At 33.2% G+C, this 16,367-nt stretch overlaps 1 protein-coding gene across 3 annotated transcripts in view; it reads left to right on the top strand.

Moving 5' to 3' along the window:
• The window catches only part of LOC118195929 (post-GPI attachment to proteins factor 2-like), an 87,194-nt gene that overhangs the window by 23,698 nt on the left and 47,129 nt on the right, over positions 1-16,367 (top strand). For all 3 annotated transcript variants that reach the window (XM_085808500.1, XM_085808499.1, XM_085808498.1), the window contains exons 3-4: positions 3,699-3,912; positions 4,033-4,297. In XM_085808500.1, coding sequence (XP_085664626.1) covers positions 3,751-3,912; positions 4,033-4,297 — 427 coding nt within the window. In that variant the 5' untranslated portion in view covers positions 3,699-3,750. The remainder of the gene's footprint in view (positions 1-3,698; positions 3,913-4,032; positions 4,298-16,367) is intronic.

The raw sequence follows: 16,367 nt of genomic DNA, 5'->3' as shown, positions 1-16,367 counted from the left end.
GTGCTTGTTTATTCTTCCATTAACCATTTGGATAAACAAAAGCTGTCACCCAAAAAGTATGTTAAGTCTGACATCACAACATTAATAAGTCCTCTGGTTTAGTTCTATGCAACCCAGATTAATTCTTGATAATCCAGTTTTATTTTTGTGAGAAGCAATATAAATAAACTGCTGTTTCTCTGTTTTTCTCTTGAATTTTGAGAAAACGATTAGAATCAGTAGAATAGCAAGCAGTGGATTTTTTAAAAGCAGTCTGACTATCATACCTAAAACACCAAAAGCTTTGGAATTCAGCAAAATGATGCAATAAAATACACCAGGTAATACAACTTAAATTGTTTTTTAACCACTTCCCAGTTTTGACTGAACTCTGTTCGGGTACTTGGAAATGGCACTTTTTTTATATTTTTTTTCTAGTCTAATATACTGATTTGCCCGAATTTTTTGCTTGTGTAGTGTGTAATGTTTCTGGTGGATGGCACTAGTAATCCAGTAAAATTAGAATTGCAAAACAACTGGTTTCAAAGTTAGGTTTTACTGAATTCTTTTACACAAGTAAAGGCGCGAAATTTCGTTTCACTAGCTCGGTGTAGCAGTTACTGCAAATACTATTACTTTTAAATTTGGAGCTAAAATAAAAGAAGAAATGAATGATAATGAGCAGCTTATAACTGAAGATAACTCTGACTCAGATAGTGAACCTGAAATTTCACTAAATGATTCTGGAAGTAATGACAGTTTATTATCTGACTTCTATAGTGATGAAGAAACGGAAAATATAGATAATCTAACGCAAATTCGGAACTTTTGTAAACTTGATATTAATAATCCTTCTTTCTTGATATTAATAATTCTTCTTTGGAATTGAACACATATGTAATAACAATAAAACATTTTAAATTCTGACATCTATTTTTGTAAAGTGTTCTTTCTGGTTCGCTTACTTGTTAAAAAAAAGCCAACTTTAAGGAAAAATGTGCTTTTTATGATGAAAATAAAAATTAGCATAAATCAATAAATTCAACACTTGTAATAGTTCTGACTGCTGATTTGGTTTTATATAATGAATTTCTTCATAAAAATGTTTATCAAAAATATGCTTATTTTTTTCATAACATGACGGAAAAAATAAACTGTTAAAGTGGTTAAGCAAGTTCGCGTGGTGTTCAGTTAACAAAAAAGATGGCTATTTTGTTCTAATTTTAACCCTTTAACTGCCATGGAAAACATACAAGATTCATTTCCCAGCGCCACAGTTTTTCACACAGGCGTGCAAAGTTATGCGATGTATGGGGGGGGGGAATGTGCAAGTTTTACTTTCTAAAACCTTGTTACTATCACAAAGTAAAGAATAAAAGAAAAAATGAATGCACAAAATTTAATGTTTTGAGTAAAAGTATAATAAAAATGATGTTTTTATAATAAAAAAGATCTCTAAAATGGAGTTTTGATCGACATTTTTAGACCAGTAAAGTGTAATATCAGGTTTCAGTGTTATACCTTGAGAAATCAGTATGCCTAAAAAAACATATATTTCTTCTGAACTGGTTGAATGCCATGATTTTGTTCTTGATTTTTCGTTTGCAAGGTGTTAGCTCATATAGTCGTTTACAAAACGGTTAGTTTCAGTAACAATATGAAGCATGAGCAGTTCATCAAAAAATAATTCAAAAAAGATAAAATGGGTTTGAAACATCCATTTATCTTTCCTTATTCCTGGAATCTACTATAAAGTAAATGAAAATGGAGGACACAGAATAAAAAAAATACATTTTACTCAAACAGCACCAGCCAGTACCGTGCAGTCATTACTTTCACGGCTTTAGACACATCCCTCTCTCCACACTTCTTTGAAATAGTATACTCCTTCACATACTTTGTCAAGGTCATTGAGGTGTTGCATTCCAAAGCTTTGCGAATAATTTTACGGGTAGCAGGGCAAAGCAAATGATAGTATTTTGGAAGGTCGTATATACCGTATTTGACAGTATATAAGACGCATCTTTATTTAGAAGGCCACACACAAGGAAAAAAAGTTTCAATAGTCCGCGTGGTACCACAATAACTTAAAATGTGGTCTCTTTCTCTTTCATCCATATTTCATCCTATTTGGCCGAGCTCAAAAGAAGTTTTCTTGCGTGCATGTATAACAAACCTATGAAATGCTAGTATTTTTTCTTCGTAATCTGCTGGCATTTTCTGTGCAATAGTTGTTTTTGATAAGCCTTGCCGTTTCATGAACCTGTAGCACCAGCCCTCAGACCCTGAAAAGTTGTGATTCCCACGTTTTTCTGCAAATCCTTTGGCCTCGTTGATTATCATTTTGGTTGAAACACTTATCCCAGATTTTCTCTTATCTATTACCCACATTTTTACGGCATTTTTAAGTTCAGGCCAAGATGGAGCTGGGCATCGAAGGTTATGTTTTTGTTTTTTAGCAGTCTTCAGTTGATCTTCCTGCAGTCGCCAAGTACGTATTATTTTTTCAGTAGGTGGTGGACCGAAATGCCTTGCTGCTGCTCTGTTTCCGTGCACTTTGGCGTAGGTTAACACTCCTAGTTTATACTGAATTGTATAGCTTAATCTTTTGTTTCCTGTAGTCATATTTTCCAGGGTATTTTTTTACTAATAGTTTTAAGCACCGATACCGACACATGTGTCGGCTGAGTTAAAGATCGTCTATGTAAACAAGGAAAGGCTTCATAGACGTAATGTGACCATCGAACCTGTTCGAACTTCGACATCTGCTTCGAGCTTTGGCGCTTTTGGGCGACAGATATTTCACGCATGCGCAAAATAATTATGGCAGATGTAGAAAACGTTATGTGTGTCTAGACCTTTATCCGGGCTAAAAATAGCATTCAGTATTGAAAGTTAACCTGTGTCCTTCACGTATAAGACGCAGGTAACTTTTTTGAGACCAAATTTAGGAAAAAAAGTGTGTCTTATATGCCGTCAAATACAGTATATGCCCGGGACAGTTAACTCATCTGCTGAGCAAGCCGTATATATACGCCCGCAGCAGTTAAGGGGTTAAACACCATTAGGCAATTTGGCCTCTCAGAATTAAGGGTGCTAGTTTCAGTGGATTTGTTTGTTAGATAATTCCAAAGCTTGAATTCATATTTATTTATTTATATGCTGTATAAGCAACTTGTATCTATCAATTATATATTCAAATGAAGAGGGATTTGTAATTATATAATCCAATGAAGTGCCATTTTGCTACAGCGATTGGCAGGACCTCTGCCAAGTTTCACATTCGCAGAAGGCAAATTTCAGGGTTAACAGGAAACTATGTAAGTACTGCAGACAATTATGGTGCAATTTTTAATTCGATCTAAGTTCACGAAATGCAATTAATTTCTATGAGTTAGTTTTTTTTTTTTTTTTTTTTTTTTTTTTAATGTTAGTTGAAGAGTAGACTGGAAAGTTCAACTGTACTCGGGGGCATATTTTTGCATTGCTTCTAAGGCTGGTTTGTATCTTATTAAGCAGGAGTCATTCAGATGAGCTGAGTTTCTTTGTATTCATTATGGTGCATATTTCAAATGTGAGTTAGAATTGCTCATGACCACTAAAGAATTGAGTGTTTTTATTTTATTTATATATTTATTTATTTTGAATGATCATTGTGAAAGACATCTTAACATTTTGCTATATCCATATAGTCTTTTAATCATGGTTTCTTCTTTTAGTTTGTGAGGGAACTAAATTGCACAAAAAAAAAAAAAAAAAAAAAAAAAAAAAATGAGCAAAAGCAGTACAGAGAAAATCTCCAGTCCTTTATTTTGCATGAGCTTAAAGAAGCTTTCTTTGGTGACAGTTGTGCTGCCATTGGCATCAATGGTGTTTTGTTTTGTAACTTCAATGGTATTCAGTTTTGAACTGGTGAATACTACTATATGTCAAGTAAGTTTCAAAATATGTTGAGTATCGTCTTCAGTATCCTTAATTGCTTTAATTTTTCTGTACATTTAAGCATTTGCCTTTATTAACAAATTTTACAGCTGTTATAATTACTTTTTATAGGTTTTTAATTTTTGTCCGTCAGTAAGCGCAATAACAGGTATATCACCTCAGAGATATGTTTGGCGTATAGGTGTTGCTCTCCACTCAACTCCACGTCTTCTCTTGGCTTCGGTATATTACAGTCATTACATCAGAAAGGCAAAAAATGTGAAAGAATCTTCAAAGTCTCTGTATGAACACCTTGTGACCTTTAATTATTGGTTTCATGTCACCGAAATAATGGCTCTAGTTGGTGTCACATATATTTCAAATAAGGAAAATTATCGTATGTATATTTTATTTCCTATAAAATTCAAATTTTTCACTCTATCTGTCTACCTGCATATTACTAGTCTTATTTCTAAACAGGAAATTTTTAGCAGGATTATGTAAATCATGCATTTTCCTTTTCAGTTTATTTTACCAAAGTTAATATATTGAAATGTCTCTTTTTCTTGTATTGGGGGCATATATTTGTGTAATAATTATAAGAAAATTAAGTTTTAAAAATTGCAAAATGGTGTTAAATAGTAAAATGTTCTGAATCTGCAGTAAATAAATCAGTGTTGTTATTAATATGTGTAAATTAAATAATTAATATGAATAACTGCTGTTGGCTATGGCATCATAAGTATTCTTTTGTTAATGTCACATAATAAGTTTCTGTATGTTTGTGATGTATTTATGTGTACAGTTATTTTATTATTTTAATTTAAAAATTTTTTTTATGTATAATGATTTAGAACCTGTAAAGGATCTTCAATGGAACTTATCAGATTAAAAAATTTTGCTGTTCAGATACCCATGCTTTTATTATTCGTGCTATAAAATTTTTATTCCTTTTTGTGGAGGATTATCCTAGTTATACGAGGCGTATTCGGAAACTAAGTACCATTTTGAAAAAAAAAAAAAAAAAAAATAGTAAAACAATTTTTTTCGATTCCAATTTTATTTTTACATGAAAATACATGTCTTAAACTATTTTTCAACATAGTTTCCGCCAATGATCAAACACTTGTCATAGCGGGTGACCAGCTTTTGTATACCATCGTCAAAGAAACTTCCCTCCAGTTTCGATAACCACGACTCCACAGCATTTTTCGTGTCATCGTCAGATCCAAAGCGCTTGCCACCAAGCTCGCGCTTCATGTGCAGGAACAAGTTATTGTCCAATGGCGCCAAGTCCGGGCTGTACGGCAGGTGATCGAACTGCTCCCAATGAAACTGTTGAATTAACGATTGAGTGACACCAGCAGTATGGGGCCAAGCATTGTCATGGAAAAAACACAATTCCTTTACTGAGCATTCCTCTTCGTTTGTTTTGAATGGCACGCCTTAGTTTTGTTAAAGTCTCATGTCGTGTCGCATTAATGGTTTCACCTCTGGGAAGAAATTCAGTAAGCAAAACGCCTTTCCTATCCCAGAAGACAGTGCACATGATTTTTTGTGATGACATTGTCACTTTGAACTTTTGTTTTTTCGGAGAATGAGTGTGTCTCCACTCCATCAATTGTTGCTTCGATTCTGGTGTGAAATGACACACCCAAGTTTCATCACCTGTCACAATTTGGTTTAAAAAGTTTTCTCCCTCATCACTGTACCGCGTGAGAAATGTCAGGGCACTACCAAGTTGCTTTGTTTTGTGAACAACAGTGAGCATTTTTGGAACCCATCGGGAACAAAGTTTGCGATAATTCAAGCGGTCAGACACAGTTTCAAACAAAACAGTATGTGAAATTTGTGGAAATGCCTCTGAAAGAGTTGTCATTGTGAAGCGTCTGTTTTCATGAATTGCTTCATCAACTTTCCTTCCCAAATCATCGGTGACAACAGAAGGCCGACCACTCTGAGCCTCGGCATGGACATTTGTTTGACCTGCATTAAACATTCTTACCTACTTTCTCACCATTCCATCACTTATCGCGTATTCACCATAAACTTCTGTCACTTGACGATAAATTTCGGCCGGTTTAACATTCCTCGCGTTCAAAAATTTAATCACGGCACGAATCTCACAGTCAGCGGGAGAACTATTTGTCTTAGACATTTTGAATGTGCACAACAAACTGAAAACACAACATAGAGCAACCAAAATGGCGACAATTGAAAGTCAGTGAACAAGAAAGACTAGTGCTCATGCACGGGACGCCTACCACAGCGCTGCGATGGCGCTAGAATGAAACGGTACTTAGTTTCCGAATACGCTACGTATTATAATTTTTCACTGTTTGTACTAAATCTAAACATTTCAGAGTTTCAGTGAAGAGCCTTATTGTTGGGTTATTTACTTAAAAGATCAAGTGTAATGCAACACTACAAATAAAACTCCTTTTTGAAAATTGTTAAATAAATCATATAGATTTTTAATAGGTTTTTTTTTTTTAATCATGTGTAAAGAAGTACAAAAAATTACTTATAGTGTTTGTCCGTAAAGTAATTAGACTAGGTCTGGTAAAAAGAATGTATTGATCTGATCAGTACATATTTTTAAAATTCTTCCAAATAGTCTCCTTGGGTCTCGATACACCACAGCCAATGTGATTCCCATGCTTGCAAAGGTTCCCTGTAAGTCAGCAGCCATATCCTTAACTGTGTAGCACTGCTCTAGCGAACACTCCATTTTTTTACATTTTCTGCCATGTTAAAAACAGCTTTTGTGTCACACGTGATCCTCACTGTGTCAGGCTCAGACGCAACTGCTGCCTAATGCATTGCTTATTTTAGATCCTTCACCACAAATCCTGCCCCAGGGACAGTACACTTCCGCTGCCTTCATTGTGACCACCTACCTGGCCTGAACAGCAATTGCAACTTTGCAGCAGCCCTGGCATGAGCCGACAGACTTTTCCCTGTTCCTGAAGCTTAACTTGGAAGGTCACTATTTTGAAGACTATTATTACTTATTTTTGTTCTCACTATCCAATGGGCTGTCACAGAGGTTACAACGGCTGATTTACAGGGAGCCTTTGCAAAGTGGGAATCATGCTGGCAGTGATGTATTGTCCCCCAAAAGAGATCATTTTGAAGAATTTTAATAACATGTACTGATCTGATCAATAAATTCTTTTTACCAGACCCAGTCTCATTGTTTTACGAACAAACCCCATGAAAAACAGCATTTCAGGAGGCAAAGGGTTAAGGCTTAAGCATATAGGAGATATTTGTACGTGAAGAGAAAACTACTTCTATCACAGCATAATTTTTAAAAATCGTTCTCTTAAATGTTAGTTGATTCCCAGTAGCTGAAAACAAAGCATCACATAAGTAACCAACTTTTGTAATAACCTTTTGTTTATAAGATATAAAACAATAGTTATATTTACATTACTCACAAGACAGTGTAAAATATGTATCACTTATATTACTGGTGGTGCATCGTAAAGTATCTTACTGTAGAGAATAATTAGGCAGTTAATACCAGCTCAAATAATGAATCAAAAGTAAATTTTCATAGAATAACAAAATTGTTTTAAAGCCTCTGTAGACATGAAATTAATGTAAAATAATGGCATTGTAGAGTTATTTCCGGGTGGACTGCAGTTTAAATTTAAAAACACAAACACTATTTAACATTTTTAAATATTTTTTTAAATCTTTTCAAATTTTGCTTCCGATGAAGCAGCGAATGAAAAACAAACGAATGAAATGACAAACGAATGAAAGTTTTTTAAAAAAAACTACATTATCATAGCAACATGCCATATTAAGCAATACAAATATAGCCAATTTAATGGCGCAGACGATTAGCTATTTTATAGAGTGGCATTAACACCGCCCGACTTTGAAATCCTTTGGATTTTAACAAAATTAGATTAGCAAATAACAATGAAATTTTTAAGAAATTATATAAGAAGGCATTTCAAAATTCAAAATAACAATAGTATAGTAAAATATGTTTTAATGCAATACACAATATTTATTAAAACAATAAAATGCTATAAAAGTATGTAAAGGTTAGGCATTATTTCCAGGAAATAAAAATAGATTAGAAATGCTGCGTTTACAAATCCTGCTAGGTGTTTTCACTTAAACAATACATATTTTTCCATCTTTCCCAGGTCTTACAGCATGAATTCTGCTATTAACCAAGAACAAATTGTGAGGTTATCTTCCTTTAACAATACAAGGCTAATCTTTTGGATGTTACTTTTTTCAAACTGCCATTTTCCTCATTGTTGGAGATTATTGAAATAATCTCTTGACCATTTTTGCCAAACGATTAAGTTTTTAAACTTGTTGCTATCTAGAAAATCTACTAGTCGAAACATTAATTTGTTGAGGTTCAGGAATGGCATTAATAGTTTGACCAATTAAAGAAATGACCGGGTGTTAAAAATCTTAAAGTCATTTGGATCTGATAACTTGATTGACAACTGTTAAGAATTCTTCAAGAATTAATTTGGAATTTCCTACAACCCCTTTTAGATGATATTTAAACAACTTAACTCCCGCTTCCCAAAGTCTGCCAAAATCAGGAAATAAAAATTTCTAAGCAATTGACTGTGAAACTAAATAAACAGCTAAATTTTCGGGATGGCTGGAAGCGAGGTGATACAATTTTTTCAGGTCTGAATTAGCACCTACAAAATTAGTAGTATCACCTATTGTTGTAGAAATGCCACGATGAAGGAAAAAAAATTTTTTTTAAGTAACAATTAAAGCCTCAGTTGTTAAATCAGTGAGAATTTCTATGTGTATTGCACGAGTGGAAAAACAAGCAACTACTGCTACATAAATTTTGTTTAAAGTACCTTTACATCGATTTTTATATTTTATGTAAAAGCGGCCACAAAGGTCCATACCGGTGTTAGGAAAAGGAGGAGTTACTGTGACTCTTTCCTTTGGCAAAGATGCCATTAACTGCCCTTCTATTTTTGGTTTTACTTTGAAGCATGTAATGCATTGATGTACAATTCTCCTAGCATTATTTCTTCCATTTAGTGGCCCTTAATATATTAAGTAGAATTTGAGCCCCAACATGCAAATTTTTATGAGAAAATGGTTCATTATAATATTAGTTTATGATCTTGAGGAAGTAAAATAGGATGTTTCTGGTCGAATGATAAATAAGAATGGACAGGCTGACCGCCAACACATAAGAGATCATAATCAAAAAAAATGTTTAAATTATTCACATTACTTCCCTTAACATTTTCTTTTAAGGCATTAATTTCTCTATGGTGTACTGTACATTTGCCTGTACTCCTCTAATGAAATACCTTTTTGGCATGCTCAAATTCTTCAATAGTTAAAGAACCAGATATCTTTTCGTTTTTTTCTGCAGTTATATGTGAACCTAAAAATAAAACTAAGAATTCATATAAGTTTATGAAAATTATTACTTAGAAATCTGTTGATAAAAGTCACTTGTAGTAGAAAGAACTAAGCTGATGTTAGATAATTTTTTTTTAAGTTCAGTTAAATATAGTTGCTTTTCAGTGGAGTCCATTTGTTTCATACTGGAACCATCTGAGATGTCAGTTTTGGTCAGGGCAGCAGTTGGCCCTGACCAGCGAACGTCAAGATATTTGAGATCAGAGGGATCAACACCATGAGATATTAGATCATCAGGATTTTCACTAGACAAAATATATTTCCACTGATAATTTGATGTAAGAGATTGAATTTTAGACACTCAATTTCATACAAAAGTTTTGAGCTGATAAGGGAGTGAATTTATCCAGGCGAGAGAGATAGTTGAGTCCGAAAATAACAGGACTTCGTGAATGTCCATTTTTAGGGAAAGGATGATTTTGTTGACACGTTGTGAGAGTAATAAGCAAGAAGATAGCTCTAGTCGTGAAACAGAAATTGACTTTAAAGGTGAAACTCTTGATTTGCTGGCAAGCAATTTAGTTGTTGGAGAAGAATTTTCATTATAACTTCAAAGATGCTCCATATGCAGCAATGGAAGCATCACAAAAACCTAGTAAAACAATGAATTGAGGATCAACACTCAAATTATATCTGTCAATTCTAATGTTTTCAGTTTCCTTTACGGTATGAACAAAATGGTTTCATTCTTTTCTCAGTTAATCAGTAAGTTTGTCATACCAGTTAATTTTCTCTAGCCACAGCTTTTGGAGAAATATCTTGGCCTTGGTTATAACAGGTCCAATAAATCCAAGTGGGTCATAAAGTTTAGCAGTAGCTGATAAAACTTCTCGTTTGGTATAAACATTTTGCAGTTTCACTGAAACTTTAAAAACAAATGTATGTTCTTTTGAATTCCAAACCATATTTAGCATTTTAGTAGAAGATTCTTCAGTGTGGACAAATAAATTCTCTTCCGAGTTTTGAATTTCTATTTCTAGTAGCTCATCGTAGTTAGAATTCCATTTATGTAGACTCATGAAACATGACTGAAGCATTTTAATTAACAAATCTTTAAGAACTTTACAAGTTTTGATATCTTGGCTACCGCTTATAATATCATCCATATATATATACTAGAAAGTGGAACTTCGACAGCTAAGGGGAACTTAGCAGATTTGTCTGAGGCTAATTGTTTTATAACTCTAGGAGCTAGAAGTGGTACACATTGGGTGCCATAAGTCACTATATTCAATTTATACTCTGTAGGAGTCTCGTGTTCTGTGGTTTTCCAGAAAAATCTTAACAGATCTCTCTGGGCTGAGTCTATCAGAATTTGTCTAAACATTAATGTAATATCAGCTATTAAAACTATTTTATGCTTTAAAAATCTAAGCATAGTATGAAAAATGTCTTCGTGTACTTTTCTAGCAGGACGAATATCATTTAAACTTCGACCAGAAGTGGTCAGGGCAGACCCGTTAAAAACCAACTGATGTTTGGTAAAAGTTTTCTCAGCTCTAAAGACACATGATACGGCAAAAAATAAATTATAGGGGGCCGGGTAATCCTCAATTACTTTCTGCATATGACCTAATTATTCATATTCTTGAAGAAACTCGCAATAAAGCTTATGCTTATCAGGACTTTTATTCAGTTTTCTGTTTGTTGCACTCATTTTTCAGATAAAATTTGTGAATTACCTAGAGTATTGAATCCCTCTTCTTTGATAGGCATCTGAACTGCAAATCTACCCGTACAATCCTGTTTGTATTAAAAATGTTTTTCACAGAATTGTTCCCCTGAACATATGGGTCGATCAATGGAAATTTCTTCAATTTCTCAAAATTTTCTTTGTTATCAGTAGTTTCCATATTAGTTGTTAAATAAAAACATTGTTTACATGTATCTGAAGCAATTGATCCGTTAGCAATCTAGCCAGATATGGAATTTATAAATATTTAATTTTCTGATACACATTTTCTACTATCTTTTATTATTTGATAAAAAAGTTTAGACCCTAAAATTATATCTATATTTTCAGGAATATCAAATTTTGGGTCGGCTAATGTAGAACGATTTGGCATACTTAATTTTTCGTGTTCAGGATGAGGACCTGATGAAGGAACTAAGTGTAATTTTAGGTACAACGAGAAAGTCTATTACTGAGGTAAAAGAAGACTCATTATTATTAATAAGAGCATCATGTATTTTCCATTTGATAGTCATTGCCATTCCACTTAAACCATTAACGGGAATGTTTACCTTATGTTTGATAAGACCCAGCTAAGAAGCAGATTGCAAAGTCATAAAATGCAATTGAGATGCAGTGTCAAGTATCGCTCGGCCGCTAATATAATCATTTCAAACTTTTGACCAAACCTTAACCGTAGCTGTAGAAAGCAAAACTGTTTTGTTTAATATTTTATTTAAAGAGGCAAAAGTCTTTACCACTTCAGTTAGGCTTGGATTCTTTATTACTTCTGCCAAATTAGGGTTGTTTATGCTTTGCATATTACTAGCATCTGCAGTCTCTGAAAGGGGAAGATTTCCCGACTGTGAGCTTGCCAAAATACTTTGGTCTGGTGAAGTTTTCCGCACAAGAAACTTTTAGTTTCAGACTGACATAATAGATAATTGTGCTTTCCTTGGCACAAGTGACAAGAATATTTGGATTTGCACGATGCAAGCTTATGTTTGTCACTTAAACAGTTTATACAAAGTGCATGTTTTTTAACAATATTAAATCTTTGCAATGGAGTCATTTTAAAAATAAGGAACAGCTCTATTCAAAATGTGACTTCTTACACAATATGCAGGAATTACTGTTTAACTTTAACATGAAATTTCTGGTTTTATTTGTATAAGAAGTTTTGGTTTTTAGTGACAATAATTGAACTCCATGCAAATTTTCTAACATTTGGGATCTTTTTTCTAAATATTCCATGAACTTTCCAAATATGGGTAATTCAGTCAATGTTAAACTAATTTCTTATTGTTTTCTTGTTTCTTTGCCTAACTTTTGAATGCCAATATTTGTTAGAAATTAATGCTTCATTAGCTTCTAATTTTATTAAATTGAAACCTCTTAATAGGTTTCTTAGGTTTCCTAAGACTCATATAAGATTCAACGTGTATTTTCTCAAAATTTAAAATATTGATGAGAATTAACAATCTGATGTTCATTTTCATACCTATCAATTAAAACCTCAAATAAAGACTGAAAACTGTCTTCTCCAGTTTCCAGAGCTTTCGCTTCTCCTTTCAACGCAGAACGCAAATAGAACAACTTTTTAATATCATTTAAAGAAGTTATTTGTAATCAAACTATCTTTTTTTTTTTTTTTTAATTACTCCAGTTCTCGATACAACCATCAAGTTCTGGTGAGCTTAAATCGGGTAACTTAAACAGAATTTGGTTCCTAATGTTATTCGTCAAAGCATTATCAACTGAATCACTTTAATGTTTGTAAGCTTACCTTTATTTCTTCTTTATTCTTCAGTCTTCTGTCTCTTCAAATTCTAAAACCACGCTTGATAAATTTTTATTGTTGATGACATCGTAATATTCCAGTTGTAGTGATTCGATCTGAGATATGTCTGAAACCATATCCGATTTGATTTGAAGATGTATCTTGTCAGCATTCAAAGTTGAATCTTTCAGAAAGGTTTCCAATTTTCTGATCCTAGATTTAAAGTTTCCACGGTGTTGATTAAGCACTCTTAGTTTTGCATCTGATGACATTCCTGTAGAGTTATCCTTGCTATTCAATACATTGTCTGAGTTAGCCATTTTCCTTTCTCATACGCAGTCAAACTAATGCTTTTAACGTTTGAAACAACAGTTTAATGTGCCGATCCTTCTTGGGCTCAGCGGACTACAAATATGTATCACTATTTCTGAGTGAATAGTAATATAAATTTAAAAATGCAAACACCATTTAATATTTAAAAATATTTTTATTTAACCTTTTCAAATTTTGCTTCCAATGAAGCAGAGAGACAAATGAATGTCTAATTTTTTTTAAACTACATTATCATAGCAACAACATAGTGTTGCCATAATACTATGTTGCAATACAAATAGACATAGTGTTGCCATAATACTATAAGCGACAACATAGCAACAACATAGTGTTGCCATAATACTATAAGCAATACAAATATAGCCAATTTAATGGCACAAATGATTAGCTATTTTACAGAGTGGTGTTAACAGGCATTATGAGCAAACTTTCTGGAGCATTTAAATCCAAGGTTAGGTAGGTTATTTGATTATGGCAAAGCACACAAGGCTATCTGCCTAAGGGAAGAGATGCTTTCATTAATCACTTTCTTAGGGAAACTTGTTCGTATTTGAACTACACATTGGAAGAACCATGAAACCCACACAAGCAGCCAGCCCATTCACTTGGGTTAAATTAACAATATTTAGCACTCCTAACTGCTGAGTTAGTGATGGGGCATTAAAAATCCAAGATAAATCCGTGTTAAAGGTAACACTTCATAGTAAATGATGATGATGTAATGTCAAAAATTATGATAACTGATTTAAGTTTTTTATATGCTGTATTCGTAATTTGTATCTTTATTACGTATATAAATAAAGAGCAATTTGTTTTTAAACTTCTTCCGGAATGATTGGTGACATCTCCGCCACCTTTGACATTGAGTGGGATTTCATAATCAAATCAGATGTTTTATTTTCATGTTTACGGACAATGAAATACTCTGCTTTATGTCTGAAAATTCCCTCTCCCCCCAAATCTTATATAATTTAGGCTTTTGATATTGAAGATGGTAACAAATAAGATGATTGTTTTCATAATTTTGGGGTAGAAAATTTCCCATGCATTTAGTTTTTTAATGTAAATTTCATTTTTTGTACGCTGAACTATCCAAAATTCGGCATTTTCCAAGTTTTCTAGATGATCAGGTTTTTAGTATATTACTTTGTTTCAGATGATCATGTACTTTTTAAAGATATCAGTATTTTTTAACAGTACTGATTTCTTCACTTTGGTCTAAATCACGAACATCATTCACACAAATGTGTTGAAGAAACAGAAGGGGTTAGAATTTTAAACTCTTCTTCTGGTACATATCAGTGGTCTGTTATTGATAATGGATTCACAATTGCAAACTGAAGTCTTAATTCTTCATATGTCGGAGAAGAACACTGAAAAATTCTTTTTGAGGAAGTCTTTTAGAATTCCATTGAGGCATTCCCAAAACCCTTCCCACCATGGACAGGATGGAATTGAATTTCCAGTGAATTTTTTTCACTTCAATTTTTATTTTGAATCTTCCAGTCCATTTGCTTTAAAGCAGTGAAATTAGAACCAGTATCTGAATGCAAAACAGATATCCATCAACTCCTTGTGACAAATATTCATATAGCCTGAATCAAGGCTTGTTTTTAGAGAAGATATTGGCTCTAAATATACAGCTGCTAATACCACATGGGAAAACAGTACAATTCAAACCTTTTCTTTAGATTTCTTCAGTAAGAGACTAGCTAAATCAACACCCAGATATCTGGAAAATAGCTGATATTCTAGTTTTGTCTTTTGAAAGAGGTTAAAAAGGTAACTCAGAATTTTTAACTCTTTGTTTCTTGCAGGGGATGCATTTGCTGATCGTAATGCAAATGGTTCTTTTCTCTTTTAAATTCATAGATCTTTCATGCAGAATGGTTAAAAGAGTGTGTATGTCCCAACATGTTTGTTCTCAATAAATCTTCTCAGTACCATATGTTTGGAAAGCAGAATTATTGGAAAATGAAATCTTGAGGTCCATCTTCATTTATTAATTTAGATTTAATTTGTGAAATTTCTTCATTATCTTCATAAATTTGAAGATTTATCAAATTCTTTAGTGTTTCTTCATCAACAAAATGTTCTTTTTACACAAGTACTTTTTGGTGCATTCAACAATTCATGTTTTGCAAAATCAGTGCATATTCTTAAATTTTTATATTTAAGACTTGTAGAAGAACAAATAGGAATAACAGTGCTTCCCCGCTCTCCGTGATCAAATATTCTTTCTTTTATCATGTGTGTAGTGGATTCAGTAATGGTGGTTAGCTCCGAAACTCTCTTTGTACACAACACACAATGATCAATGCAAAAAGTATGCTGCAGTTTTTTCTGTTCTTCAAAGTATTGTTCTTTCCATGATTCTTTGGACAAATGGTGGTTGATAATCACCATCAGCAAAAACAGACTACAAAATTACTACCAAATATAACATGAGTGTGACAAAATAACATGCACTATCATCATCATCATGCCAAAGAAATAAAAAACCGTAATCTGTTTCATTTAGAAATACAGTGCACACCACTTAATGGGATCGCAGTTAATGTTATCTTTTGGATATTGTTATTAAATTGCCAAAATCTGCCTCTGTGTATGCAGGAAGCATGAAAATTACATTGTTTATTATAATAAACAGTTTTGTTAATATCAAGATATTAAAAAATAATTTTTTTTAAACTGAAGTAAGTCATCAAATAAGGGATTAATTTGCCAACCGACTTGGTTTTGATTTCAGTCAGTGGCTTATAATTGAGAAAAAAGTAAACATTTGTAACATGCAGATTTTCAATAACTCGCCATTCTGAGGGTGATCAGACACAAATCTTTCTACTTCGGGAATAAAAAAAATGTGCCAAAAATCACCCCTGCTAAACTAAAGGCCAGTTTCCACCTGTCTGAGCCGCTCGTCCGGGCATCTCGAACCGAGTGGACTGACAACTCGCCTCCATTTGTTTACAAAATGGGATACAGACGTGGCAGCTGCAGCAAAAAATATGTATTGTAGATGTTCTTTGGGTGCAGTGCTTGAAGCCTGTGAAGCAGTTGCAAGCGAATTAATATCTGTTCGTGGGAAAAAAGAAGAAGAAAAGGAAATGAATATGTGACTGGGTAGCTTGCTGCGATTAATTAGGAGTATCTAATCAACTATTAAAGGACGAATATATTTTTTTCTCGAATTTCAGGACGAGGATGTCCAAACTTACAAAAACTTTATTGTATTTT

The sequence above is a fragment of the Stegodyphus dumicola genome, chromosome X1, assembly GCF_044657685.1.
Source record: "Stegodyphus dumicola isolate Sdum_Otavi_A_Nest chromosome X1, ASM4465768v1".
Taxonomy (NCBI): domain Eukaryota; kingdom Metazoa; phylum Arthropoda; class Arachnida; order Araneae; family Eresidae; genus Stegodyphus; species Stegodyphus dumicola.
The sequence above is the reverse complement of the archived record's forward strand: the minus strand, read 5'-3'. Positions and strand labels throughout refer to the sequence as shown.